Raw genomic sequence first — 24,709 nt, 5'->3', positions numbered from 1 at the left:
GCAGCTGTTCTCTCTCCAGGCCCAGCTGCTCACCACCTGGGCTGGTGGGTGTGTATCAAGATAGGGGCCACCCCAGGCTGGGCGAGCACCTGCTCCAGCTCATACCAGGATACCCTGGAGAGCCTGCAGCTGGACCCAGAGGCTGAGGCGAACCCAGAGACTGCTTAGAACTGCCCCCTGCAGGTGCCTGTGCTTGGCTAGAGGCCCTGGAGGTGCTGTTGGAACTGGGAGAAGGCGGAAGCCTGGACTGACCGCTGCCCTGTGGGATCCGCCCGTCTCTGTGGATGTATTGCAGGCATGAGTGAGCTGTCTGCACACAGCTGGCCACATGTGCATGTGCACACACGTGTGTGGGGGCTCTGAGGAGATGGTTGAGCATGTCTCAACAAGGATATGCAACTATGCGGGTGCCCATAGTGCACAACAGTGGCCAAGTGAAGACTTTGAAGCCAGCCTACCCATCCCCAATCCTTGACACCACCTCTTCACAGCTGGTTGACCTTGGCCAAGTTACTTAGCCTCTCCATGCCTCAGTTTCCCCCTGTGGAAAAACAGGAACAGCAAGTGTCCCTGAGCCTGGCACACAGGAGGTGCTCAAGGAATGCCAGCAATCACCGTCTTGGAGGGGCACTCTGGCGCACTGTTGTGCATCTACGCAGGTGTGTGCTTACCAATGTGATGGACAGTGAGGTGGGTGAGCGTGGCGGGAAGGCATGCACACATCTCCCTACGGGGCGGTGTCTCCATTTCAGGGCTGTGAGACCTGAGCACGCATACCTGCCTGCACGCTCTTCTGTGGTAGGCAGACGGGTGCACTGTGCTGCGTGTATGTCCTGGCGCAGGGGTGTGACATGTACTTGGTCATGTGCCCCCAGGTGCACTGTGTCCGGGTGTGCATGCCCTGGAGAGTGTGTATGTGTGGGGATGTCTGCAGGTGCTGTGCCAGCTGGTGACTCCGTGCACCTGTGTCTCAGGAGAAGGTGGGCCTGTCCCAGGAGTGTCCACGTGTCCCCTGCCCCTGTGCTTAGGTGGAAGGGCCGTGTGTGTGTGTGTGTGTGTGTGTGTGTGTATGTGTGTGTGTGTGTGTCTGGGGGGACAGGACAGAAATCTACAGTCCTCACAATCCACTTTGGGGGTGTAGAGTCTGGCAACACTTATTGCACCCCATGGTGTGTAGAGGGGGTGGGGAGCTCTCTGGGAGGGGCAGTCCTGGGGTGTGTGTGAGCAACCCTTAGAGGGGCCGGACCCCTTCACTGGGGTACGAGAGCAAGCAGGGGTGGAGTCAGGATTTGGGGACCTGGAGGTGGAGAGGAGTGGTGGGGGAGGGAAGGGGTAGGGGGCGGAGCCGGCCGTGGGGGGGGATGGGCGAGGTTTGGGGGCGCGGGGAGGGGCGATGTCTCCTCTGCCGGCTCCCGGAGGGAGGGGAGAGGGCGGAGGGAGGGGAGGGAGGGAGAGAGGGAGGGAGAGAGAGACAGGGTGAGGGAGAGACAGTGAGAGCGAGAGAGCGAGAAGGGTGGCAGAGGAGGCGCGGAGCGGGTGGCGGCGGCGGCGGCGGCGGCGGCGGTGGCGGCGGCGGCCTGAGGAAGAGGAGGAGGAAGAGCAGGCGGAGACGCGGCGCCCGGAGCCGGCCGGACCGAGCCGGGGGCGGGCGAGGAGGGGCGCGGCGGCCGCGGCGGAAGGGGGGGCGCTCTGCGGATGGCCAGGCCCGGCCCGTGGGGGGGGTGAGGTCCTCGGCCCTCCCGCCCTCCCCCCCGGCCCCCGCCCGCCCCCTCCCCGGGCCCGCTTGCCCTCCGGGGCGGTGGGGCATGGCCTGAGGGTCCCCCGTCTCCGGGGGGGTGGGGGGTGGGGGGAGGGGGGAGGGGCCGCGGGCGCCGCCGACCGGGACTCAGCAGCCCCGCCAGGCAGGTAAGGGGGCCGCGAACCGCGGTTTTGGGGGAGCTGCGGGGTCGGGGCCGCGGGAGGGGACGGGGGCGCCCCGGATGTCCTTGGCCCGGCGCCGGCCCCGGGCCTGGGTGTGTGGTGGGGGGTGTGGGTGAGGAGGGGAGCGTTGCCCCAGGCGACGCCAAATTGGGTTATGCCCCAGTCCCCGGTGCCCCGTCCCAGATCGCAACCTTGATGGGAGGGTGCGGCTCCCATCCCCAGCCGGCAGAGCCCCTACCCCGAACCCGCCTCCCGGCTCTCCAGGGCAAAGGGCTAGGTCGCGGTACCTGCCTCCCGGCGCGGCCCGGCCACTCCCCCGCCTTGCCCACCCTGGCGCACCTGGGCCCCTCCCCCAGGTCACCCTGGTGCCCACTCCCCTCCAGCGGGGGTCTAGGCTTTGGCCTCCTCCGCCCCCTTCGACCTCCTCTAGCTCCCTCTTCTCCTTCCAGGCTCTTCCAGTCCCTTCCGTCCCCTTGCCCAAGCTCCCACCGTCCCCACCCGTCTCCAGTCCCTTCTCCGCCGGCCGGCGCGCCCCCTCGACTCCCGCCCCCAGTCCCGCTCCCGGTGCCCCCGCCCCCCTGCCGGCCCGGGCTTTCCCCCACCGGTTTCGCCGCCCCGGCTCCGGCTTTCTCCCCGCCTCCCTCCGCCTCCATTCATTCTCGCGGCCCGGCTCTCGGCCACGCCAGCCGCCCCCTGTCCCCTCGCGGCCTCCCAGGGCACCCCCTCTCTCCCCTTCTCCACCCCCCCCCCCCCCGCCGATTCCTCAGCCCGTCTCAGTACCAGCTGCGTGCCAGCTATTCTTAGCCGCCGAGCGTTTGATTCATGCCGCCCCGGCGGAGTGTGCCCGCTCCCTCCCTCGAGGCCTGAGGGGGAGGGGCCGGAGCTGGTCCGGGGGTTGGGGCAGCCGTGCGCGCTGGGGGCCCCTGGCCAGATTTTCTTTCATCCCTCCGGCCACCCCATCCGCACGCGGCTGGTGCTGGGGGTCAGCCAGGGTCAGCCGAGGGGGAGTGGCTGCGGGCCCCTGATCGGGAGGTGGGATGTGGGATAGGGCAGGGAGAGGGGTTAGAAGGAGGCCGGGGTCTCCGAGGGCAAGGTGGGGCAGCGCGGCTGGGTACCTGGAGGGGGAGGGGGCTTCGAGGCGCTGGCCATGCGTGGGGGAGGGGCCACCGGCCCGTGGTTAGATGCTCGCTCGCCCACAGCTCTTGGAACTGTCCTCCCCACACACACATTTTGCCTTCCCTTCCCCAACCCCCTAGCCCATCCCCACTCCCCCAAAGTCAGCAGTACCCTCCACTGCTTCCCATCTCCATGGCAACTGTGCAGGAGCCGGCCTGGTGTGGGGGGGAGGGACCAGACCAGACATTCTGGTTTCCGGTGCTGGGGTGGGAATGGGGGAGAACAGGAGGGAGGAGGACCCCATTTGGAAATTTGGAAGGGGCCCACCCTCATAAGGCCACCTCAGGGAACAGCAGGGATCCGGAGATGACCCACACCCCAGTCCCCAGACCTCATATCACTTCTTAGCCTTCCTCCCAGCCCCACAGTCCTCCTCAGAGTGGAACCCCCAGCACCTGGCAATGCCAGCCCACCCACCCTGCAGCATCATCCACAGCCACCCCACACCAGGCCAGGCCACCGCAATGTCACCTCCCCAGGCCAGCCTCCTCACTACCCACACAACCTCTCAAGATGCTCCTACAACCTCCATAGGCCACCTGTTGTGGTTCCCTTGGGGACACCCTGGGTAAGATGCTCTGTCCGTGGCACCCCCATCTCAGTGCCCCTTGCTCCCCTGGCATGGCCACTACCCCAGCAGCTCTCTGCACACATTGCCACACTTGGGTAAAGTCACCAGCTCCACCACTCCCAGGCACACGAGGCCTGGGCTTCAGCTACCCGGCTCACCACGCCTCTCTCTCCCCTTGCTACACCTCAGCCCCAGTCCCCCACCCAGCCCAGGTGAACGGCCAGGCTGGGGCCAGGAGGGCAGGATGCCTGTCGGTTGGTCCACCTGTCTGTCCTTAGCTAATTTTAGCTGCATTTTTCTGTGGCCTGGCAAAGTGGGCCAGTAGCTCCCGCGGTGATTTTGCGGTTTCTGGGACACGGCCACGCTGGGTCAGCGGCAAAGTGGGGCGCAGGGGGGGCGGGGGGCTGCAAGCAGGGCCAAGGGCAGGGAAGGAGACACGTGCTGGAAGAGTGTCAGTCCAGGGGCGTGTGCTTGCCAACGAGGAGGCAAGGAGGCAGCACGTCTGAGGGTGTGCCCAGCCTCCTTCCTGCCTCTCTTGGCAGTGGGGGGAGGCTGCCCTTGACCGCTTGTCCACTGAGTAGTGCTTGTGACCTCTGAGCGGTCCTGGGCTCCTAGTCTGACAGCCGGCCTTGGCCCCTGCAGCCGCCTGTGATGCTGCCGTCCCCCGTCGCCCCGTGGCCCCACAATGACCCACAGCCCCGCAACAAGCGAGGAAGAGGAACGCCACAGTGTCAGCGAGTGTCCCGAGGGGGGCTCAGAGTCCGACAGCTCCCCAGACGGGCCAGGGCAAGGCCCCCGGGGTACCCGGAGCCGGGGCAGCGGGACACCTGGTAGCCTGGCCTCGGTTAGAGGCCTCCAGGGCCGCTCCATGTCCGTCCCGGACGACGCCCACTTCAGCATGATGGTCTTCAGGATTGGCATCCCGGACCTGCACCAGACGGTGAGTGACCGCTTACTGGCCGGTGCGGGGAGGCGGTTGGGGGACAGGGCTCCAACAGGCATGAGGAGGCCTCTGGTGCTGGGCGCCCTCCCAGGAAGCCCCTTTGGCCCCCTTTCCACAAGCTTCCCCACCTCCCCCTCCTGTCCCCAGAATCACCCCACCCCCAGCTTTCTATTCCCTTCCCATCCCCCCTCAGGCTCCTCCCTGGCCCTGACCCACCCTGGCCCCCGCCTATCCCTTCCCCCACCAGAAATGCCTGCGCTTCAACCCCGATGCCACCATCTGGACGGCCAAGCAGCAGGTGCTCTGTGCCCTGAGTGAGAGCTTGCAGGATGTGCTCAACTATGGCCTGTTCCAGCCGGCCACCTCAGGCCGAGATGCCAACTTCCTGGAGGAGGAGAGGCTGCTGCGGGAGTACCCCCAGTCCTTCGAGAAGGGGGTGCCCTACCTGGAGGTGAGGCTGGAAGCTCTCCCAGCCCTTTCACTGGCAACAGAAGGCATGCCCCGCCACACATCTGACACTCCCCAACGCCCCGGTTTTTATCCCACCCAAGACCTTAATGAGGGAGAACCCAGGGGACTATTCCAGATCTGAGTGGTGGGAAAGACTCACAGGCATGAGTTCACATTCCATCTGGGCTGCCTCTGACCAGCTGAGTGGCCTTGGGCAAGTCACTCCCCCACCCCAAGCTTCTTGCCTGTCCAGTTGGGGAAGGACTCCCAATTACAGTAGGCATTCTAGAACATTCCATGTGAAGTTCAGATTCCTACTCCTGCAAGGTAGGGGTTGCAGTACACATACACCACGATGGCCTGGCTCTCTCTGCCCACCCAGCCAAGGCTCCAGGCCTGTTTCCACTCCAACCCTGAGCTGTCCGCAGAGGACTAGAAGGAGCTCAGACCCTCCCCCCAGCCCAAGCTTCCTCCCCAGGCCCCTGATTTCAAGTCTCTGTGTCTCTCCCCCTCCCCCGCCCCTGGCCTCAGTTCCGATACAAGACCAGAGTTTACAAACAGACCAACCTGGATGAGAAGCAGCTGGCCAAGTTGCACACGAAGGTGAGAGAACCCTGCTGGCATTTCCCTCCATAGCCCCCCACCACCTGGAGCCCCTGGCCAACCATTCTCTCTCCCCACCTCTTCCTAACAGCCCTCACATTCCCTACCCGCTCTGTGCCTCCACCCCACTTAGCTTGGGATGCTGTGTCAAATTTGGGACAGCGCCAAGTACCCCCATTGTCCCTGTTGCAACCCCTTCTTACTTCCCTCCTTTGCCCCTCCTTCCCTGCCCAGGCCCACACCATTTCCATCTGGCTCCTTGGATTCCCCCTTCTCTTCCTCTAAACCCCCCAAATCCACTTGGGGTCTCTGTACTCCCCACCTTGGCCTTGGACTCTGACATCCAGGGACTATTTCATAGGCACACTGCAATGTAGTTCCCCCAATCTCATAACCTAGATCTCTACTAAATCCAAGGATCATGCCCTCCTCTCCAGCCATATCTATCCTCCTGGTACCTTGTTCTCCAGTCCTGCAAACATATCTCCCCTGTGTCTCCCCCACTCCCCTAGGTGCTGGGAGGAAGTCGGGGGACTGCTTTGCTCAGAGATGGAGGATTCTTGACCCTTGGGCAGAAAAGCCTCCTGATCCCTCCTTATCCACCCCTTCTCCCCACCACACCGTGCCTCCGACCCTTTCCTCCCCACGAGTTTCACCACCCCAGACTTGCACTGTCCACTTTGGGAGCCACCAGCCAAATGCACCTCCTGAGCACTTACAGTGTGGCAGGTCAAAACTGAGTCTGCTGTGAATGTGAAATACACAAAGGATTTTGAAGACTTAGTACCTCCCCCCAAAGTTAAATACCTCATTAGTAATTTTCATATGGATCACCTGTTGAAACAGTAACATTGTGGATCTATCCTAAAGAACATCTATCATTAAAATGAATTTCAATGCAATTGACAAATCTCCTTCCTTTCTTTCTAAAGTTGCTACTGGAAAGGTTTAAATGGCTTAAGTGGCTCCATGTGTATTTGCACTGAACGGCGCTGCTCGAGACCCGGGCTTTTCTGCCCTGCTCCCTGATGGTCCTGTCTTCTCTCTCTTTGTCCATGGCTCAGACGGGGTTGAAGAAGTTCCTGGAGTACGTGCAGCTCGGGACGTCCGACAAGGTGGCAAGGCTGCTAGACAAGGGGCTGGACCCCAACTACCATGACTCGGATTCCGGAGGTAGGGAGGGGGCACCCATCATGGAGGACCTCAGGGGCCAGGGGGACAGGAATGCCATCTACACCCAGATCCCTTCCCTACCAGTGTTAGCATCAGCATGTCGCTCTCCTGACGGGGGCCTCGGGGCCACACGTTGGACTGGACAGCTGTGGCATCTGGGAAATGGGAAGGGCTGGGGTGGAGGCCAAGGGGCTGCGTGTGACCAGCTTTTCCCGCCTCCAGAGACCCCCTTGACACTGGCGGCCCAGACTGAAGGCTCTGTAGAGGTGATTCGAACCCTGTGCCTGGGCGGGGCCCACATCGACTTCCGGGCCCGTGATGGCATGACAGCGCTGCACAAAGCTGCGTGTGCCCGGCACTGCCTTGCTCTCACGGTGAGGCTGCCAGGCCCCCCGGCCCCACAGCAGGACCCTCTCTCCTTTCCCTTTGTCCTTTCTCAAACCCCAGTTCTTTCATTTCTGTTAAAAATAGCCCCTCTTGGCCAGGCACGATGGCTGATGCCTATGATCCTAGCACTTTGGGAGACAAAGGCAGAAGGATCACTTGAGGCCAGGAGTTTAGACCAGCCTGAGCAACATAGCGAGACCCTGTCTTACAAAAAACCAGAAAAATTAGCCGGGTGTGGTGGTGCACACCTGTACCCAGCTACTTGGGAGACTGAGGCAGGAGGAGCAGTTGAGCCCAGGGTTTGAGGTTGCAATGAGCTGTGATTGGGCCACTGCACTCCAGCCCAAGGAAGAGAGAGACCCTATCTCAAAAAAAAAAAAAAATAGCCTTTCTCATGTCCCTAGTGCAAGTCCCCTTCCACAGACCGACAAATGTACAACCGCTATTGCCACTCCTCCGATTGATTTGGAGACCCCCACCTCAGCACCCCAGGTGTGCCCACCTTGGCTACAGCCGACTGTCATGCAGACCCGGGCACAGCCTCCTCCCTAAAGCCCCAGAACATCTCCCTTCCCTCTAACCCAGCTCAGTGACAACCCTGCCTCTGTCTCCCCAAGGGGTGAACCCTCCTTGTATTCCTTAAAATACAGCACGAGCTCCCTGCTGCACCCCCAGAGAGAGCCCCTCCAGACACACCCTGAAGAAAACCCCTCCTTCTACCCTTCTGAGCCTAGCACCTCATCGCCCAAATCGGTTCCCCCTCCTTTTACATGCGAATACAGTCTGCTCCTACAGCGCTCCAAACGCACTTTCCCAAACAGACAAACCCATACACCCACAAAATACATACAGAGTCGACTTGCACAGTCTTATTTTAAAATACTCTTCTCCTTTCCTGCCTCCGCCAGGGTAATGATTCCTCTCCATACACAGGCCAGGATAGGCTGTCCCCAGAGATGGCCATTGATAAACGCCCAGTGCACAGATGCTGTGGCTGAATGGATCCTCACTTTTCTTCCCTAAACTCTTCCTTGAAGAGCCCTTAATGCTGTCAAACACAAGCCACAGAGACCTGCCTTGTACCCTGGGGTGAACACTGGCCACATGGGGCTGTTTACATTAAACACTAGCCACATTCAAGTGTTCATAGCCCACATGTGGCTGCCATATAGGATGGTGCGGTTGCAGACTTCTCTACCGTGGCATAATGTTCTATTGGACAGTGCAGCCGCCAACACTTTTTCCTATTAATGCTCAATGCCACGAGCCTTCCACACCCAGAGCTGTCCCTCAAGTGGGACCGCTTCCTGCCCCTGCAGCTGCCAGCCCCAATGAGGCTGGCCCAACACTTACCTTAACCCAAGCTTGCCCTCTTCCAGGCGTCCTTCCATGCCCCATCTTTGGGAACCTGGTCCTGATAACACCTCCTACTTGGCCAGGGGCCCTCCTGTGTCCAGACTCTGTTCTCTCGTTTGTCACCAGAGTAGGTAGAGTAGTGAGGCACTGACATCCTTCAATGGCTCATCCAAGGTCACCCACAGGGGAGAGGTTGGGCAGCATGTCAGAGTGGGAGGGTCCTCTGGGGGCATCTACCCAGTTCCCCCATTGTTCACAGGGGATAAGAATGGCCCCGAGACAGAAAGGGCCAGGAGCAAGGTCACACAAGGGTGTCATGGCAGAAATGAAACTGGCATTGGCCAGTGTGGGTCACTCACAGCTATCCACCCTCTGGCCCTTCAGAACGAGCTGGTTCATGCATGACTGTCATCTGCCTTTTCTTCCTGGTCTCTCTGTCCGTTCCTAGGCCCTCCTGGACCTTGGGGGCTCCCCTAACTACAAGGACCGCCGGGGACTGACCCCTCTGTTCCACACGGCTATGGTGGGGGGTGACCCCCGGTGCTGTGAGCTGCTTCTGTACAACAGAGCCCAGCTGGGCATCGCCGACGAGAACGGCTGGCAGGAGATCCACCAGGTGCTCCGGAGTCAGGCCCCAGGGGCTGGGTGGGGGCTGCCTGGGCCCTAGGTATCCAGGGCTGGGGTCCAAGTGCTGGGGTCCTCACAGAGGGTGGGGTGAGAAAATAGCATGGTCTCCAGAGGAAAAGATGGGGGTGTAGGCACCAGGACCCTTAAGGAGCCTGGGCTGGGGGACTGCATACCTTGATCCCTGAGACGAGCGGGGCTGGCCTGGACTCCTGGGCCTTGGAATGACTAAACATTCAGGCTTGTGAAACTGACAGCCTGGGTCCCTGAGCAGGGACAGGGGCCAAAAAGAGAAGGGGTGATGGATGTGGAGTTCCTGGACTTAAGGTTAAGGACATCACAGATGGCACTTGGCCCCTAGGGAGAATGGCCTGGGAGGATTTCGGCCTGGTCTGACCCAGCCCCATCACTCCCTATCCTCCCCAGGCCTGCCAGCGGGGTCACTCTCAGCACCTGGAACACCTGCTCTTCTACGGGGCTGAGCCCGGAGCCCAGAACGCCTCGGGGAACACGGCCCTGCACATCTGCGCCCTCTACAACAAGGTCTGCCCTGGCAGCGCCCGCCCCAGGCCCCTCGCACCCCGCCCTCAGCCACCTCCCTGGTGCCAAACGCAGACGCTCCTCTGGACCGCAGCCTCCCAGCCTGGGCACCCTCTGCTCTGTCACTGTTTCCATTCTTTTACCCGCTCATCCATCCATTCACTTACTCAGTCAACAAATATTTACCGACAGCCTGCCCCGTGTCAGGCCCAGAGCTGGGTGCTGGGGACAGAGTGTTGAGCTCGTGGCATGGCGGGGGCAGATGGCGCACCTTGTCATTAGAGTCTAGAGGGCTTGCAGCAGTCACAGGAACCCGGGTCCCTGTGGGAGCCCACATCTGGGCCTGGCTCCGGTGGGCTGGCTGGGGGAAGGGGGCGGGGGGCGTTCCCGGAGGAGGTGCCTGCAGTGTTCAGCAGGAGTTGGCTGAGTAGGAGAGCAGGGAGACAGGGTGCTCCAGGCAGAGGGCACAGCATATGCAAAAGCCAGAGGGGAGCGAGGCTGGGGCCCATGACAGGAAGCGAAGCGAGTTCAGTGGGCCTTCGTTTCCCATGTCGCCTCTCAGCCGCAGCATGTGCAGGCGCTGCGTGGGGGCACAACAGAAGACAGAAGGCCAAAGAGCAGCCCCCGAAGGGAATGAGAGGGGGTTGGGAGTTTTAGCAGTTCAGGGCCAGGTGGACCTCCCTGCTACAGGGGCTCCCAGGAGAGGTGGGCAGGAAAGAGCAGGCAGGGGCCTCGGGTAACCAGCTGGAGCCGCGCTGTGGCTCTGGTTGGCAAGGGCTGGGCCTTTCGGCCTCATGACCCCTGGCAACTTTGCCCACTACCCCGCCCTGAGCTCCAGGTGACCCCAGGAAAGTCAGGCCCCTGGGAGCCTCGGTCTCCCCATCCATTTCTGGATGCTTCCTGTCCCTGAAGGGTGCTGTGGGGACTTAGGGGGACAGAACCTGGCATGACGGACTGGCCTGTCAGTCCCCTTCCTCCAGGACGCCTTCCAAAACAGCCGCAGCCCCTTCTGCCTCATGAGAACTCGAAGTGCTGGGGATTTGGCAGGTAGCCATGGCTGCCTTGTGGCAGCCAGCAGTATGTTCGGCGCCCAGGGAGGACTCAGTGTTTGTCAAACCGAACCAACATGGTGCCGGCACTTCCCTCCCTGCCTGCTCCTGTCTCTCCTGCTCTCTGACTCGCAGCTAGATCCTGTGACTCCAAGGCCCATGGGGCCATGCGCAGCAGCGGAGAGGGAGGAAGCCCTAGCTCTGTATCCAGATGGGGGGAGGGGTGCAAGCAAGTTTCTCCCCCTCTCTGAGGCTCTGTCCTCCTCCCTGAAACGGGAATGACAATGCCAGCTGATCGAAGGGGATGAGTGATCATCCCTAGAAGGCAGCCGTGATGATGATAATTGCTATGATCATTGCCAGGGTCAGGCAGGGGCCAGTCAGGAGACAGGCACCGTGCCGTTCATCTGAACAGGGAAAATTCGGTATAAAGAATTAGTGGGTCAGATGAGCAAGTCGTTTCCCCTCCTTGAGCTTCCGCTTTCTCATCTGTGAAATGGGTTGATAACTAATAATCACCATGCAAAAGGATTGAGTGAGTTAATGTTTTGCTTGCTTTTGGCATGGGGCTTAACAAATAGATGCTCAAAAAATGTGAGCTTGTTTTCTACTTTTCTCCCCTCGTCTTCCTCCCAGGCTTTAAGCTTCCCAAGGGCCAGGGCTGGGTCTGATAGATTTTCACTCTCTGCTTCCCTTGCTTCTGCCATGCCCATCTAGCCTCTGGTCATGAAGGTTGGGTCTGTGCCTGGGCTGTGAGCTCCTCAAGGGGGTGGCTGAGTCTGATGAGTTGCTATGGCCCAAAGCTCCAGCACACAGCAGGCCTACATGCATCTTTGTTGAATAAGTGAATGAGTGAATGATGGGCCAGCCACCTTGGACTTCCACCAAGACTGTGCCCAGTGCCCAGCGTTTGCTTGTTTCCACAGATTGAATGACCCAGTGAATGAATGAATGACTTGAACAAATGAATTTTGACTGACTCAACTCCACATCCTCCATCCTCATCCTCTCCGTGCACATTCCTTGAGTGTCTGCTGTGTGCCTGGTGCCAGGCGCTAGGGATGTGGGATGAATCAGACGGGGCGCCTGCCCTGGGGAGGGTTGGGGGTGGGGGAGTGGGGGGTAGTTCGCAGTCTGGCAAAGAGGCAGATGTGTAAACAGTTAGCGGCAATACCCTGCGATAAGCACTAAGACTCCAGTAAATACCAGTTTCTCTCGGTGCCCAGCTGGGGGAGCCACGAACTCAGACGTGGACACCCTCTCGGCGCGTAAGAGTAGGATGAGGAGCTGGAGAGCTTAGGGTCTGTGCTCTGGCCCTGTGCCCCCCAGGGTGGGGGCTGGGCTGTGAAATGTGCATCGGTACACCTGGCAGCGGTTAACGGTCTAGGTGGGGGCAGCATGTGCATACACAGGTTCGACACTTTCACAAACACACCCAGAACATTAACGGGTGACTCTGCTGTCCGATGCGTGACTTTGGCAATCAGAGTCATCCATTCCTAGGAGACAGGTGAGTGATAGGATCAGAAGGCCACGTTCGAATCCTAACTGCTCCACAAACTGGCTGTATGGCCTTGGGCAATGGGATTAGCCCTCTCTGCGCTTGTCCTGTAGGATGAGCCCATCCATGGAAGCATCTTTGGTGGGTTTGTCATGTGGAAGGGGTGAGATCAAGGAGGTGCGTGGGGAATGCTGGCTAAATTAGCATCGGAGGGAGCTGGAGGACAGTTGAGCTGGAGGCCAGCTTGGGTTGGGCCAGGCCAAGACCAAGGGGAGAGGATATTCCCACTAGTGAACAATTCCTGCGGGCCTGGCACTATTCCAGGTGACGGGTGCCACACACAAACTCGCGCCCCTGTGTAACTTATGATATAGAGGGGGAGAGACCCTGAAGAGATGATTAACAGGAATGGAATTTCAGGGAGACGGTGTTATGAAGAAAATAAGTTAACATTGGCTTAGAGGAATGCCTGGCATATATACGAGAGTCACATACCAAAAAAATAAAGGAACGGGACAAGGCAGTTATTTTAGACAGGGGGGTCAGAGAAGGCCTCTGTGAAGAGGGGCCATTGGAGCAAATACCTGAATGAAGTGAGAAAGCCAGCTGCACAGAAACCAGGGGTCAGTTCCAAGCAGAGGGGCAGCAGGTATAAATGTCCTGGGGCAGAAGCGTGGCTGTCAGAAGAAGGAGGAGGCCAGTGTGGCTGGAGCATGGGGAGCAAGGGCAGGTGGTAGAAGATGAAGTTGGCGAGGGCGGGGTGGGGGTGGCAGGGCTGGCAGCTCGGGTCAGCTCAGCTAACCCTAACCCTCCTAGGCCAGGGCAAGGGTGTTGGGTTTAGCCCAAAGAGTGATGAGGAGTCACCTGGGATTGACACTGGGAGGAGCTGATGTGGATGTAGATGGCATCCCTGCCCTGCTGCCCCCATCCTGGCACCACCCCCGACTCCCACAGCATGTTTCCCCTTCCTTCCAGGCCTGGCGGAGTATGTGATTAGGATAAAAGGCTTTGGAGTTAGACAGACCTGGGTTCAAATTCAAGTGCTGATAGTCACCAGCTGCGTGACCTTGAACTCCTTTGAAAGCCTTAGTTTCCCCCTCTGTAAAATACAGACAATAATGTCCATTTCATGGAATTGCTGGGCAGTTCAGTGAGTTCCGCCTCTGAAGTGCAGGTGCCTGGCCTGCGACATAGCCTTCCGTAAGGTTTAGACTGGTGCTTCTCAACCGGGGGACTTCTGCCCCCAGGGGACATTTGGCAATGTCTGGAGACATTTTTGGTTGTCACGACTGGGGAGGGAAGCGCTACTGGCTTCTAGCGGTAGAGGCCATGGGTGCTGCTCAACGTCCCACAGCCATAGGACTCCCACCCCCAACAACAAAAAGTCACCTGGCCCCGAATGTCAGCAGTGCAGAGGTTGGAAACCCGGTTGGGATCAGTGCTGTTCCGTGGGACGGAACACGAACCACATGTCCTGAATGTCCTCGTGGCCACATTAACCAAAAGGAAAAAGAATCAGGGGACATTCATTTTAGTAACAAATTTTATGGAACTCAGTATATCCAAAATACTATCATTTCAACATGGAATCAACATAAAAATTAATAGAGATATTTAAATTTTTTTTTTTTCGTACTACATCCTTGAATCCGGTGTGTATTTCACACACACAGCACCTCTCCTTTTGGACCGGACACAGTTAAAATTTCTTAGGAGCCACACCTGGCTGCTGTCCTGAGCGGAGCAGGTTTAGGTCGGATTATTTATCCTGAAGTCTTTAGCACAGTGCCTGTATTTGCTCATGGTGACCTTAATTGTTTTTTTTCTTTCTCTTTGTCCCGACTCGTGGCCGTCGCCCTCAGGAAACCTGTGCCAGGATCCTCCTCTATCGAGGGGCCAACAAGGACGTGAAGAACAACAACGGACAGACTCCCTTCCAGGTCTGGGGCTGAGGCCGCACTGGCTGATGAGGGGTGACAAGGAAGGAGAAGGAAGGCAGGACAGTTGGGACGGCTGGGACGGTTGGGAGTGTCAGGAGGGAGAGGTTTGGGAGAGGAGGAACGGCAGGCTTGCGAGGTACCTCACAACAGTGTTCTGCCACCTCACCTGCCTGTCCCCCCACTCCAGGTGGCAGTGATTGCCGGGAATTTTGAGCTGGGGGAGCTGATCCGAAACCACCGAGAACAGGACGTGGGTGAGTGAGAGGGAGCTGGGGCAACAGGGGGCTCGTGATGGGCCTGGGCAGTGGGGGGACCTGCCTTGGGGGCCAGGATAGGATGGAGAACCCTGGAGAGAAATGTCTGGGCGGTGGGGGAGGGGGGCGAGATTTCAGGCCCGCGCTTTCTCACAGCTGTCCTCGTGCCTGTCCCCACCACCTCTTGCCCGCATGGCCCCCGCCTGCCTCTGTCTCCCTCCCCATCTGCCCCGCCCCCGCCACTGTACCCTCTCAGTGCCCTTCCAGGAGTCCCCCAAGTACGCGGCCCGGCGACGGGGACCCCCAGGCGCAGGGCTGACGGTGCCCCCGGCACTGCTGCGGGCCAACAGCGATACCAGCATGGCACTGCCCGACTGGATGGTGTTCTCCGCCCCGGGGGCCTCGTCCTCTGGGGCCCCTGGCCCTACCTCAGGGGCCCAGGGCCAGTCGCAGCCCTCAGGCCCCACTGCCAAGCTCAGCAGTGGGACCCTCCGAAGTGCCAGCAGCCCCCGGGGCGCCCGGGCCCGCTCCCCATCCCGAGGGAGGCACCCCGAGGAGGCCAAGAGGCAGCCCCGAGGACGGCCCAGGTAGGGGAGGACTCAGCCCTGGTCCCCCAGTCCCCAGCCCCACTGGATCCCCTCCTTGAAGCTGCAACTTCCCCCAGGGCCAGCCCAGCTGCCTACCTGCTGTAGGTCCCCAGCCACCAAGTCCCGAGTCTCACCCTTGGGGGAAGTAAGGACACTGTGAGCTACTCTCCTGACTCCACCCCCCATGCACCAAGTTTTAGCTGAGTGTCTGCTCCATGACAGGGACCTGGGGCAGGGGGCACCCAAAAGAAATGTGGGTTCCAGCCCCTGAGGATAGACAGAAGGTAGGGTGAGGTGGAGGAAGCCCAGCAGGAAGAGGGTGGTGGGGTGGGCAGGGACTGGAGAGAGGACGGGCACAGGCCACTGTGGCGTGAGGAGGCCAGCCCAGCTAGGAGAGGCCGAGGAGGGAGGCAGAGGCCGGCCAGGCATGCCCTGAGGAAGTGGGGAGCGGCCAGGAGTAGCAGGCAGAGGAGTTGGACTTGACCCAGGAGGAAGCTGGGAGTCGTGGAAGGCTCGTGAGCGGAGGGGATGACACAGTCCCAGCTCAGCTTCAGGAAGCTGAATCAGGCGGAGCGTGCAGGACCGTGGGAGGGGCACGACGGAAGCCAGGAGGCAGGAGGGGAGTGGGGGGCAGCAGCGGGCAGCCAGACGGGCCCCCCAAATGCCCTCTTCCCCCCTCCCAGGACACCAGAGCTGGGAAACCATTCAACCCCTCCCCCACCCTGATGCTCCTCCCCCACCCAAGGACCCCTGTTCTCCCAGAGGTGCCCCCTCCCTCCACTCTCCCCTGCCTCTCACACCCTCTGTGTATGCAGCTCCAGCGGGACGCCCCGGGAAGGGCCGGCTGGGGGCACGGGGGGCTCAGGGGGCCCTGGGGGTTCCCTGGGCAGCCGAGGAAGGCGGAGGAAGCTCTACTCAGCGGTACCCGGACGCTCCTTCATGGCTGTGAAGTCATACCAGGCCCAAGCCGAGGGGGAGATCTCCCTGAGCAAGGGCGAGAAGATCAAAGGTACCCAGGGCAGGGCCCAGGCTGGGCTGGGGGCGACTGGGGAGGGGACAGGAACAGCAAACAATCCTCAAGCACCTGGAATGTCCAGTGCACCTGGAGTCCTCAGAGGGCCCCGAGAGGCCCCTTCTGCTTTGTAGGAGCCTAAAGCGTCACCGAGACGAAGTCAGGAGGCAGTGTCGAGGCGAAAGGGGAGAAATGAGCATTTGACACTGGCACCACGCTGGGCAGGGCTGGAGCCTTTCGCCGCGTGGTCTCATAGACTCCCGGTGGCCCTTTGGAAGGGCGTCATGAGCCCCACTGTACACTGGGAAAGAGCTTCACAGTGAAGTGACTTGCCCAAGGTCCCCAGTCCAAGGCCACAGTCTTTCCTGCTGCCTGGTAGCAGTGTGAGGCCAAGCAGCCTTGACTTCCTCCTGCCTCTGCCAGGCATCCTCTCCTGAGACATGGGCAGGCGCCTACTTCTCAGGGCTCTGATGAGATGGCAGGGGTCAGGCGCTTGGCCCGTGGCGAAGTCCCACTAAACAGTGGCTGCCATTATCAGAGGTTTGTCTCTCTTTGGTTCCTCTCTCCTCTCTTCCTCTGGAAAAGGTGACGGCTTGTGGACATCACAGGGCTGTTGACATGTGTTCTCGGGTAGAAGGGTGCTTTGGCGATGGGGCAGCGTGAGGCAGCCGTGCTAGTTAATACAAGGTGGAAGTGCAATTCTTTGCCAGGCTCCAGGCTGCCCGGGAGCCGAGCAGTATAGAGGTTGAGAGCCAGGCTACCTGGGTTCAAATCCTGGCTCCACCACTTCCTAGCCGTGTGTCCTTAGTGACTTCTGTGGGCCTCAGTTTCCTCATCTGTAAAATGGGACCCTTGTGAGAATGAAAGGAGTCCAGTCAGGTAGAGCACTCAGACCAGTGTTTTGCATGTAATAAGCGCTGTCTAAGGGCCAGCCATCCTTGTCATAAGCAGCCCCTGCCGTGGGCACTTAGAGGAGAGAGCCTTGGGCTGCTGCCTGGGCAGGGAGGGTCCTATCACAGGAGGTAGACTTGAGTGGAGCCTTGGAGGGTATTCAGGGATCAGAGCATCGGGCAGGTTGTGTAACTGTATCTGTTTTGTAGTTTGAGTTCCTAACAGGCAAGGTCACAAGTCATTGGTCTCTGGGTCACTAGGGCCCAGTTTAATGACCCAGCACACAGGAGCCTTCAATGCACATTTGCTGAGTGAATGAAGGAATGACCAAATGCAGGCGCTAACCGGGGGCGGGGGGCGGGGGGCAGGTGCAGCTCCTTCAGAACCAGCATGCCTGGGAAGTGGGGGGACATGGGTAAGAAGAAAGGGAAGGTGAGGCCGGGGTGAGGGACCTCCGGCATGCGGAGAACCATGGGCAGTATCTTTCACTGTGTCTTTCTGAACCACGAGGCCGGTACTTCTCTGAAGGGGGAGGACAGATTGCACTCTGGTTTTATATTCCCCTCTTTGATTAAAAGGGACTTTTCATTAAAAGTGCGCGCACATCCACAATGTCCCTGAGCTTCGCCACAACCCAGTGAGATAGCCCAGCACCCTCACCCATCCTCCAAGCCCTTGCCCATCTCGCCGACCTCATCTCATGCCACTCTTCCTTTCCTTCTCGAGGTCCCAGGGACCTCGTCCTTGTCTCCGTTCCTCGCAAGTCCTTTTTACACCAAACTCTTGGAACATGCTGTTCCTTCTGCCTGGAAGACCCTCCCTCACTGTCTTTGCCTCCTCAACTCCTACGATCCTTCAGGTCTCAGCCTCTCTGTCACATTCTTGGGGGCGCCCTCCTGCACCCCTTTGCCATCTACTCTATAGACTCCCATCCGGCCCCCCTCCGAACACCCTACTCGTTCCCTCGAGCGCTGACTCCCATTCCCAATCATGTAGCCACTCGTACAGTTAAACTGCTAGTGGCCGCCGGTCTGGAAACTCTATTAAGGGAGGAACCACATGGGTTGTATTCAACAGCGTCGACACTGGTCCCTGATTCATAACAGTACTAAATAAGTATTTGTTCGGTGAATGAAGGATTGATGACAAGACCAGCCAGCCAGGCACGGCAGAGCCAGCCAAGAACCCAGACCCCTTGACACCCCATCTCCTGCTCTCTTCCGTGACCTCAAGCTTCCCTCCATATGTCCTCATGTCCTCTCGAGGGAGGCAGTTTGTGTAGGGAAGAGCATCGGAAGGCCCTGACTCAACCCCTAGCGTGGCCTAAGCCATGTCTGGACAGGGGGCTTTGTGTTAGCTTCAGCTTCTTTGTCTATAAAATGGAAAACCAGTTGTTACCTACCCAGGTAGGTGTAAGGATTGAGCGAGGAAGGAAAATACATGAAGGGCTAAGTGGGGACAGAGTCGTGAAAAATGCTGGAGAAATGGAGGACTGTGTGTTTGTCACTGTTGCCATTAGGAGCAGCAGCAGCAGTGAAGCCCTTGGATGGAGAGGCAGGGACACGTTGGTGATGAAAAGCATGAGCCCTGGAAACAGACTGAGCTGTGTTCAAATCCATCCCTGTAACCTTGAGCAACTGACCTTGGCTCTCTGAGCCTCAGTCTGCCTCTCAGACAAATGGGCATAACACAAGTGCCCCCTCCTAGGGTTCTGGCCCAGATGAGAGCTGGATAAACATTAGCTGTTCTTGTCATCTGTCTCTGTACTCTAGCACCAGACATGTCACAGGCAGTTGGTAATGTGTGCAAAATGGTGAAGAGGGGGGGCTGGGAGGAAGCCCCCTCCAGGAGGGGTGGTGGGAAGAAGGGCGATTCTGATTTCTCCTTCCTTCTAGAGCCAGGGGAGGCAGAGGGAGGGGTGTGGGGACACGTGACGAAAGATGAAGTTGCAAGGAGACTTCCAGAGGCAGCAGGGGCAGTGGTGGGAGGGTGGGGTAGAGTTTGTCCCCCTCAACAGTAATCTAAGTCCACAGAGCCTAGAGAGGTTTAGGGAAATGACACCAGCGAGCTGTGACCAGTTACCAGGGGAGATGAGGACCAGTTGCGGACTTGCTGCTAACCTGTGGGGACCATGTAACAGAATAGGACCAGTGCCCCCTGGAGTCCCCATTGGATCCAGAGAGCAAGAATGCAAGAGTGACGTGTCTGGTTCTCCCCCAACCCCTTCACCCCTTCCTCAGACATTGACAGGATGCCCTGGGGCCAGGTGCTGGGAAGTGTGGGAAGGCTGGGTGTGGAGTGTTTTGGGGGCTGGGGAGCAGCACAGAAATGCAGAAATGTTTCTATGTCCCTATTCCCTACCCAGTACTTAGCATCGGGGAAGGAGGCTTCTGGGAAGGCCAGGTCAAAGGTCGAATCGGCTGGTTCCCCTCTGACTGCCTGGAAGAGGTGGCGAACCGCTCGCAGGAGGGAAAGCAAGGTAATGAGGAACCCTCAACTGTCCTCAGTGTACCCTAGGAGTCTCAAGTCCTTTCCTTGCCCCTTCCTGATGGGGGTGGGGTGTTGGGAGGTAGATGAGATGGGCCGGGAGCCCTGGGAGTGGGCTCTCGGTTTCCAAAATGAGGGTCCAAGGTTGTCCCTTGTCCCCCTGCAGAAAGCCGCAGTGACAAGGCAAAGAGACTCTTCCGGCATTATACTGTGGGCTCCTACGACAGCTTTGATGCCCCAAGGTAAATGTCCTTACACCCTCGGGCACCCCCCAAAACTTCCCATCACGCTCCACACCTTTAAATATTTCCACCACCTCTAAGCCCCCTTTCTGATCTGCTCCTTCTAAGATTTGATTCAGGGGTGGGAGAAGCCAGAGTTAGCTTCCAACAATACAGCCCAACCCCAAAACACCTTTGGCAGCCACTGCGACTGCCTGGCTCTGGAGTAGCCAGAACCAACAGGGTGGTCAGGACAGGGTGGGGATGCCTGGGGGCCCGGGGTGCTCGTATGTGGCTGGCTGGAGGCCCTTGTCGCCTTCATGTGCCCCATCTCTGTGCAGTCACATGCAGCGGAAGTGTGTGCATCCCATGCCTTGCACCGGCATGGCGAGGGGCGCAGGCAGGGCCAGGTGGGATGAGGGCGAGGAGAGGGGTGCACTGACACCTTTCCCCTCCCTGGCTGCTGGCTGACTTGCTTCGGAAGCTTAATGGATGGGATTGGCCCAGGGAGGTGAGAGGGGAGGGGCAGGGAGGGGACGGGGTCAGGATGGGAAGGACGGGTGCCTGTGGGGGTGTATGAACGTGTGCGTGTGCACGACCAGAGCTGAGGTTTCCCGGTGTGTGAACGTGTGCCTCTGTAGGTGTGCATGACATGCATCTGTGTGCATGTGTGGCTGGAGGCCACTAGATGTGTATCTCTGTACATGTGCCCTGGGCCAGAAGGTCTGTCCTGCACTGTATATACGGGTGCCTTTGTGGCTATGCTAATCGTGAGGCTGGCTCTGCACATCTGTGCTTCTTTGAATCTGTGGGCAAGCATTGCCAGAAATGTCAGTGTGTCTGCTCACACATATGGACAGGTGGGTCTCTGCATACATCAGTCCCTCTCTGTGCATGTCACTGTGCGTGTGCATTAGCACATAAAAGTGTGTGCATGCTTTTGCATCGGTCTGATTGTTCTGGAATTCAGGACCTGGGCTGTTGGGAGGTGGGAAGGGCAGAGGAGGGGAGGACTTCAGGGCTTGGACTTCCAGAAGGGCAGGGCTGGGGGGGGCATAATTTGGTGTCTGAAAAATGACACCCTCCTCCGCCGCTCCCCCCAATCCAGGGAAGGGTCCCCTTGTTCGTAGCATCCTTCCATTAAATGTGTCCAAACCTATGTGTCTGTGTTCTGGCCAGTGGGGATGGGTCAGGGATGGGGGGAGAGAGAAGTGACAACATGGGGAGAGAGAGTGGGGCTGGGGTGCCACCCTGCGCCCCGAGTGTCTGAGGCGCTTCACCATTGTGCGTGTTCGCCTGGCACATCTCCGGCTCTGGGCACTGGGTGAGTATCGAGGTTCCCCCACACCCTAAGTCTCTTTGTTGGCCCCTGCTTCTTGTCTCTGCACCGTCTCTCTGGGTCTCTCCTTGGCCTTGGTCTTGGGGGTCACTTGTTCTACCAGCTGGATGGGGTTGGTCCCTGTCACCCTCAGCTTCCTCCTCCTCGATTGGCTCTGTCTTGTCAATGTGTTTCCTCTCTCTCCTTCTCCACTCCTCTTGCCACTCATCTGTGCAGTTGTGTGTGTGGTGTGTCTGAACGCCCCCCTTCCCTGTCTGGGTGGCCTGGCCCCCGTCGTGTGTGCGCCCTGCGGGAGCTGGGCAATCTTGCCATGTGTACCCTTCCTGATGCCTGCCACCCTCTCTCCTCTGGCTCCGCCTTCTATGGGCTACTTTGGGGTGGGGGTGGGGAGGGGTGTCTCTCACAGACGTGGGGCCCAGTCTAAATGCCGTAGCCTTCCCCCGGTCCTTCTAGACTGTGTTGGGGTGCGTTGTGTGTCGGTCTGTGGTCGTGGACTGTGTATCCCCTCCTGGAGCCCCTGTCATCTGTGGTGTCCCTGCTCCAGCAGTGGGGCTCAGTCCGCGCGTCCCTGCACGCGGTGGTTGCGAGGCATCTTGTGTGATGTTGTGCGTCCCTCTCCCCGCGCTCTCTCGCTCTGCACCTGCGCGGGAGGGCTCTGGAGGGGGGAGGGGGGTTAGGGGGGGCCCAGACCGGAAGTGCCTCCCCCTTCTCCTCCCCCCCCGCTCCTCGCCCCTCCCCCTTCTCCCGCCAAGGGGGCCCCTGCGTTCCCCTCCTGGCCCCCTCCCCCCTGCCCGGCCCCCTCCGCCACCCGGCGCAGGACGCCAAGGGGTTAAGCCTTGCGCCCGCCGCCCGCCTCCGGAGCTGTCCGCGGTGCTGAAGCCGGCGCCGTCCGCGGTCCTCGCGCTACCGCCGCGGCCCGACCCCGCGCCCCGCGCCCCCACGCCCCCCGGCATGTGAGCCCCCGGCCCTGCCCTCCCTCCCGCGGGGGGGTGCGCGCCCCCTCCCCCTCCCCCCTCCCGGTGCGGGTCAGCATGAGGCGGGGCCTGGGGGCCCGGACACGGGGGTTCGGCCGAGCGGGGACGGGGACGCGGCGGCGGCGGCGGCGGCGGGGGCGGCCGGCACCGGGACCGGGGCCGGGGCCGGGGCCGCGGCGGCGATGGCTTTGTCTGCGGTCGGCGGCGGCGGGGGTCTCGGGGGCCCCGGTGGCGGCTCCCTGCCGCAGCCGCCCCCCGCGCTCTCCTCCAGCTGGCCGGCCCTGGGGCCCCGGCGGCGCAGCGTCTGGTACATCTACAGGTAACGGAGCGCGCCGCCCCCTTTTTCTGCGGCCCGGCCAGGAGGTCCCGGCCCACTGTGACGACCCTCCCCCGACGCTAATCCCCCACCCCTAGGGCTCCTCCCCTCCCCCAAACCGCCCCCTCCATCCGTTCCTTGCCCCTCACCTCCCAGCCCTAAACCCTTTTCAGAACCCCTTCTCGGCCTTCTCGCCATCTCCCTCCTCGGGCCCCCTCCCCCAGACCCCCGTACACACTCCGCAGCCCTCGGAATCTTTTTCCGCCCCCTCAAAGGCCCGTCCAGGCCCTCCTCAGCTCTTCCCCCGAGACCTTCCTCACAGTCAGGCCCCCAAACGGACCCTCCTCAAGGGTCTGGAACGCACTCGCTTTCCGCTCTGCGCCCTCAGCGCCCCCACTCTCCGGAGCCCTCCCGGTGGGAGCCACAGTGGCTTCCCTCAGCTGCCTACATCCCAGACCCCCATCCCTCGGACCCCACATCCCCACACCTCTTCATGGAGTTGGCAAGTCCCCCCATTCATACCCCTCTCTCCATTCACAGTCACCCCCTCCATCACACACGCATCCCGCCCCCGGCCTCCCCTCCTCTCTTCTTTTTCCGCTGCGTGTCACTGTGCGACTGTGCGTGTGTCAGTGTGGCTGTGTCGATGTGCGTGTGACTGCCTGCAGCTGTGTGTGTGTGAGAGAGAGAGAGAGAGAGAGAAAGGGACAGAGAGACGGAGAGATGGTGGGCTCCCAGCCCACCCCCCAACTGTGTCCATCTGTGTGTCCCTGTTTGACAGTGTCTGTCTCTGTGTGTGACTTGGAGCGACATCGAGGCTGTCTGGGGACTGCGTGTGCGTGTGTGTGTGTGTGTGTGTGTGTGTGTAGTGGGTCTGTCCCAGGGACTGCGGCTGTGCTTCCCAACACCCACCCTCCCGTGCCTGGCCTGCCCCTCCCCCCCAGGCCCCCTTCACCAGTCCCTCGTGTGTCTCTATCCCATGTGCCCCTTTCCCTGCCCCCAGGGGGGTCTGTGCGTGTAGGCGGCACTTGAGCCACTGGTTCTGCCCTCTGCCCGTGTGTAGGGGACGTGTGCTGAGCCAGGGCCGAGCTGCATGGGGAGCCGCATCTGCTTGTGTGTGCCACTTCTCAGCATGGGGATGGGGGCTGGCTTCCCGGTGTGGGGGCCTCTGGGCTGGCTATGGAGAGGCCCGTAGACGTGGGTACATGGGAGGGGCTGAGTAGCCGAGGGCCACCATGTACAGCAGCAGGCTCTGGGCTGTGGGATCCCGGGTGTGTGAGAGGGACCTTGGGGGAGGGGGTGGGGGGAGTGGACGCCGCTGCAGTCTCCTGTGTGTGGGATCCAGCAAACAAGAGCTGGCCGCTGAGCTCCAGAGGCTGCTCAGGGTCGCCAAGGGATGGCCTGGGGGAGAGCATTGTGCCAGCTCCTGCAGGGCAGGTAGTCAGTAATAGGGAGCATGAATGGGGTGCTGCGGGGGCAGCTCACATTGGGGGAGGGGGGGAGAGGGGTGCGGGTAGGAGGTGGAGGGATGAGAATGGAATGAGGGGGGTACTGAAGCAGGGGGAGGGTGGATGCTGGAGCACGGAGGTGCAGAGAAGTGGGGTGAGGAGAGAATGAGGGGAATGCAAACAGGGCTTGGGGGTGGGGATTCGGGCCGTGTGGCAGCACAGAGAGGCTGCAGCGAAGGGATGTGAACTGCAGCTGCACGTAGAGGAGGCAGCGGGTGTGTGAGAAGCTGAATGGAGGCTGCGAAAGTAGAAAGAAGTTTTCACCGATGAGAAGGGGGGCGACTGGGGAGTATGAAAGGAGCCAGGGTGCTGTGGGGGATCCCGTGGGGTTATATACGGAGCTGGGGCTGCAGGAGGATGTGGGAAGGATGGAGCAAAGAGAGGGGGAGAGGTGGCACGGGAGGGGTGGCCAAGTCACCGAAGTCTGAGGAGGACACGCTGGGAAAAGGCATGTGGGGTATCAGGGCAACGTGGTAGGTGAAGGGATGGTCGCGGGTGGTGTGAGGGCTGATGGGGGGGGGTTAGAGCGATGTGGAGCTTCACAAGGGCACAGCGCAGTGGGGGGTGAGGTGCAGAGAGGAGAAGGGGTGCATGGGAATGGGGCGGAATGGAGAATAGAGATTCAGGAAGCTGCGGGGCAGGAGGGCAGTTGGGAAGTTCAAGGAGAATGTAGTGACATAGGAACACCTATAGCTGGGGATTGGGTGAAAAAGTCAAGGGGAGGAGAAAGGAGCATGCACAGGATGGGGCTTTGAGAAGGAGGGACAGGGGATGCTCTTCTGATCTGGGGGTGTCTGACCTATGGGGTGTATGTGTTGCCTGTGAGAATTCAAATCTTGGCTTTGACCATTTTCTAGCCGATGTGATCTTGGACAAGTTATTTCTCT

General features: G+C 60.2%; 1 protein-coding gene across 1 annotated transcript in view; it reads left to right on the top strand.

The window, feature by feature from the left end:
* Window positions 1–1,483: 1,483 nt before the first annotated feature.
* The window catches only part of SHANK1 (SH3 and multiple ankyrin repeat domains 1), a 49,378-nt gene continuing 26,152 nt past the window's right edge, over window positions 1,484–24,709 (top strand). The window contains exons 1-15 of the mRNA XM_069457419.1: window positions 1,484–1,905; window positions 4,310–4,607; window positions 4,858–5,061; window positions 5,592–5,663; window positions 6,728–6,836; window positions 7,059–7,210; window positions 9,028–9,195; window positions 9,630–9,746; window positions 14,156–14,233; window positions 14,421–14,487; window positions 14,744–15,074; window positions 15,890–16,083; window positions 19,343–19,456; window positions 19,631–19,706; window positions 20,170–20,196. Of these exons, the coding sequence (XP_069313520.1) occupies window positions 4,353–4,607; window positions 4,858–5,061; window positions 5,592–5,663; window positions 6,728–6,836; window positions 7,059–7,210; window positions 9,028–9,195; window positions 9,630–9,746; window positions 14,156–14,233; window positions 14,421–14,487; window positions 14,744–15,074; window positions 15,890–16,083; window positions 19,343–19,456; window positions 19,631–19,706; window positions 20,170–20,196 (1,964 nt within the window). The 5' untranslated portion in view covers window positions 1,484–1,905; window positions 4,310–4,352. The remainder of the gene's footprint in view (window positions 1,906–4,309; window positions 4,608–4,857; window positions 5,062–5,591; window positions 5,664–6,727; window positions 6,837–7,058; window positions 7,211–9,027; window positions 9,196–9,629; window positions 9,747–14,155; window positions 14,234–14,420; window positions 14,488–14,743; window positions 15,075–15,889; window positions 16,084–19,342; window positions 19,457–19,630; window positions 19,707–20,169; window positions 20,197–24,709) is intronic.

This window comes from Eulemur rufifrons, chromosome 24 (genome assembly GCF_041146395.1).
Source record: "Eulemur rufifrons isolate Redbay chromosome 24, OSU_ERuf_1, whole genome shotgun sequence".
Lineage (NCBI taxonomy): Eukaryota > Metazoa > Chordata > Mammalia > Primates > Lemuridae > Eulemur > Eulemur rufifrons.
This window is presented reverse-complemented; position numbering and strand designations above follow the sequence as displayed.